The sequence below is a fragment of the Gekko japonicus genome, unplaced genomic scaffold, assembly GCF_001447785.1.
Source record: "Gekko japonicus isolate JY-2015 unplaced genomic scaffold, Gekko_japonicus_V1.1 scaffold2884, whole genome shotgun sequence".
Lineage (NCBI taxonomy): Eukaryota > Metazoa > Chordata > Lepidosauria > Squamata > Gekkonidae > Gekko > Gekko japonicus.
Genome location: NW_015172633.1, coordinates 738 through 3,946, shown reverse-complemented (window position 1 = coordinate 3,946; position 3,209 = coordinate 738). Strand labels below are relative to the sequence as shown.

Here is a 3,209-nt window from a genome sequence, read left to right as displayed (position 1 = left end):
TTTGCCAGCTGATTTTGGGTTCAGTGTGCCAGTTTGAAAGTACCTAACCAAATCGTCTGTGGATTCCACCGGCTGAATTTGGGCTCTTGAGAGTTTTTTTTAATACAGTCTTACATGCTGAAACATTTAAAGTTCCTGTATTGCCGTTCTCAAGATAACTGACAGTCCAAACCATTGCAAACCCGTTTTTCCCCTTTTACCTAAGTGAACTGGGGAAATGTGTGGTTATATTTGAAACTGCAGGGTTTAAATATTGGAATGTTATAGGTGGGTGATGCATTAAAAAGGAAAGATAACATTAGTAATTTTTTAGTTGTCACCTTGGATGTAAATAACCCATTGCAATTGCTCCACTCTGAAACTTTAATTTGTACCGAGTCATTGGTCATGTAATACTACAATGCTTTTGTTGCACCAGGTACCAGTATGGCGTAGTGCTTACTGTGTTGGGCTAGGAATGGGGAGAGCCAGGTTTAAATTTCCACTCAGCCTTGAAGTTTACTGTTGTGACCCTTGGCTAGTTGTACTCTCTTAGGCTAACTTGACCATGAAGGGTGGTTGTGAGGATAAAATGAACAGAGTGAGAAAAAATATGCCACTTTGTGCTCAATGACTGAAGGACAGGATAAAAATGTTAATAAATAAGTACAGAATGGTATACATACCACTGTCATAAACATTCCAGTACACTTCAATAATTGATTTTCTGGCACAGCAACATGACATCTGAACGCATCCTTTGATTGTGTTCATGTTATCTTGCTGCATGCCTGAGGGTATGTCAGCAGACACCTTGAAGTATCCTGGCCAGATACAATCTTAGAAGTGGATTCAGATGACCAGAAGATCCACAGCAGTTGTTTAAAAAGTTATTATCAGGGCACCTGTAACCACAGGTGGAACTTGGAAGAGAAGATCCCAAATATTGTCTGTTCTGAACTGCTAGTCTATTATGGCACGCTTTCCAGGCTTCATTTTGGATAAGAATTCAAAACAGTGTTTCACAAGAGGATTGCAGAGGATTTTGCTGAAACGTTTTGTGGATTAAATATGACCATACTGTCTTCCGACAGAACCACAACATTTGATTGCTAGTGCTAATATAGTTGTATATTCATCGAAACATGTTGTGCCATGAGTGTGTTGCTAGATTTAACATTAAACTTTGAGCTGAGTTCAATCCAGTTGATTTGGGGTGGGTTTTTTTGCTTTGTTTCCTCTCTATCCCTACATTAACTTATCTCTTTGAAGCTTAAGAGTGGAATAATGTGTTTTGTTTTATGATGTGTTTTGTTTTCCATAGGTTCCTATATCATTTGTGGACCGAGTCTATGGGGAATCTAAATTAGGAGGCAATGAGATAGTCTCTTTTCTAAAAGGGCTGTTGACTTTATTTGCAACTACATAAGAGATTCTTCCCTACATTCAACGTAATTTGGACTGAAAAGTTATTTTTGCATCGTTCTCACCTTGCTAAGCTTTCTTTTGGTTAGAAAAACCATTCTGAGTTGAAGAAAAACAAGGACCACACAGTCCAGTAAGCATTATTTATTAACTGTGAAAAAATCATCACTGTGTACGTTTTGTCTTTCAATAAATGAGGCTCACTCCAATTATATGGTGTGCTAAATATTTTTTTCTGGAATATGTCCCTTTACTTCTGCATGGGGAAGGTTATTTGCATAAATAAGATTTTTGTCATGCATAGAAAGATGTATTGGGTTGTGTCCTGCCATTCTGTTCAGCAGATAGCAGTGCACTCCGCCAGCCAAATGGTTCTGCTGTTAGCTGATGGGAATGGCAGGTTACAACACAGTGTGTTCAAAATTTGGTTTCTTCTGGCAACCTCCTTTGATTCCTTTTATGTTTTCTGTCCTTGGCCATCACCCTAAGTGTAAAACCTGGCAGTACTGTGTCTTACAATACTCATGGTAAAACATCCAGGTTTATGGCCCTGTAATGGTGGAATGTTTGGCTTGGATCCAGCAGTGTGCAAGAGGAGACATAAATGAGCTTAACGCAGTTCTCCTTGGGCAAGATCTTGTGCAACACCTAGTGCTTTCCTTCCTATATATTATAGCGCTGAGAAACCTGTTGCACAGGATATTGTACAAGTGGACATTCAAGTGCGAATGCAATAAGTTTGGCTTCACATGAGAAGCTACCGTGATCTTTTTCTTGCCTTTCCCATTGTGTGCAAGCAAAAGGGGAAATTTTATGCTAGATCCCACACCTTGTATGACCTACCCTAACAATTTTTTGTGTGCAACAAACTTTCATGCCCTTTCTTTAACGCTGCTTTTGAAAGATAATTTGTGTGAATTAGAATAATATTCATCCCCAGCCTTTAGTGCAAGACACTAGAAGCATTTTGTTATGAACATGTGTACCAAGCAGTCCGATTTGTATGGCGGAGTGAGTGTCAGACTCTTGCACAAAGTTACTTTCAACAACACTCTCTGGCAGTGATTTGTTTATTGAGAAATAAAGATGTTCCAAGCTAAGACCAGTACTGTGTCAGAACTGAGGTTCTGGTGCCAAAACCCAGTTACAGATAGTTCAGATGAAGCCCCCCCTGGATCACACCTCATAGGTGTGGAGGCCATCCTGCCTAGCATTCGCGCGCTCCAAACCCCCACCTGTAAATACACCGTTATGTTATCTGTGACAGCAAAGCAAGCACAGTCAGCAGGGGTGGAAAATGGTCGGTAAAATCAGTAAAAGTCATTTTTTTCATCTTGGTCAGTAATTTGTCAGTTTTTTAAAAAAAATGGTCAGTAAAGTCAGTATTCCTTTGATTTTTGTGAATGCAGTTTGTGGGGTTTTTTTGTTTTCATTACTGCATTTTGGGGGAAACAATGACTTCCCAGTGAGAAGACAGATTGCTTTTAGTTCAGTTATGAAGTACTTTAAGGACTTTGTTCCTAAGAGTAAAAGTGATTTGGTGAAATCCTCCACAACGTATAGAAACATAATTAACCTCTTAAATGAAAGCACAATGAAAGCAGAGGTGATTTTTTTTTTTGCATGAGTGCCCGCTTATTTACAAAGTTTACTGGAGTGTTCCAGAAAGAAGAGCCTTTGGTGCATGTGATGCACAGTGAAGTAAAAACACAGGAATTTGTAAGAGTTTAGCACCATTGTCTCTTGAAGCCTTCAGTGATGAGCACTCCATACCTGTGAGAGAAGTAATCAGTGGAAGTAGAATC

General features: G+C 39.3%; 1 protein-coding gene across 1 annotated transcript in view; it reads left to right on the top strand.

The window, feature by feature from the left end:
* DPM1 (dolichyl-phosphate mannosyltransferase polypeptide 1, catalytic subunit) overlaps window positions 1–1,607 on the top strand; it is a 20,498-nt gene extending 18,891 nt beyond the window's left edge. The window contains exon 9 of the mRNA XM_015421696.1: window positions 1,304–1,607. Coding sequence (XP_015277182.1) covers window positions 1,304–1,408 — 105 coding nt within the window. The 3' untranslated portion in view covers window positions 1,409–1,607. The remainder of the gene's footprint in view (window positions 1–1,303) is intronic.
* Window positions 1,608–3,209: the final 1,602 nt, after the last annotated feature.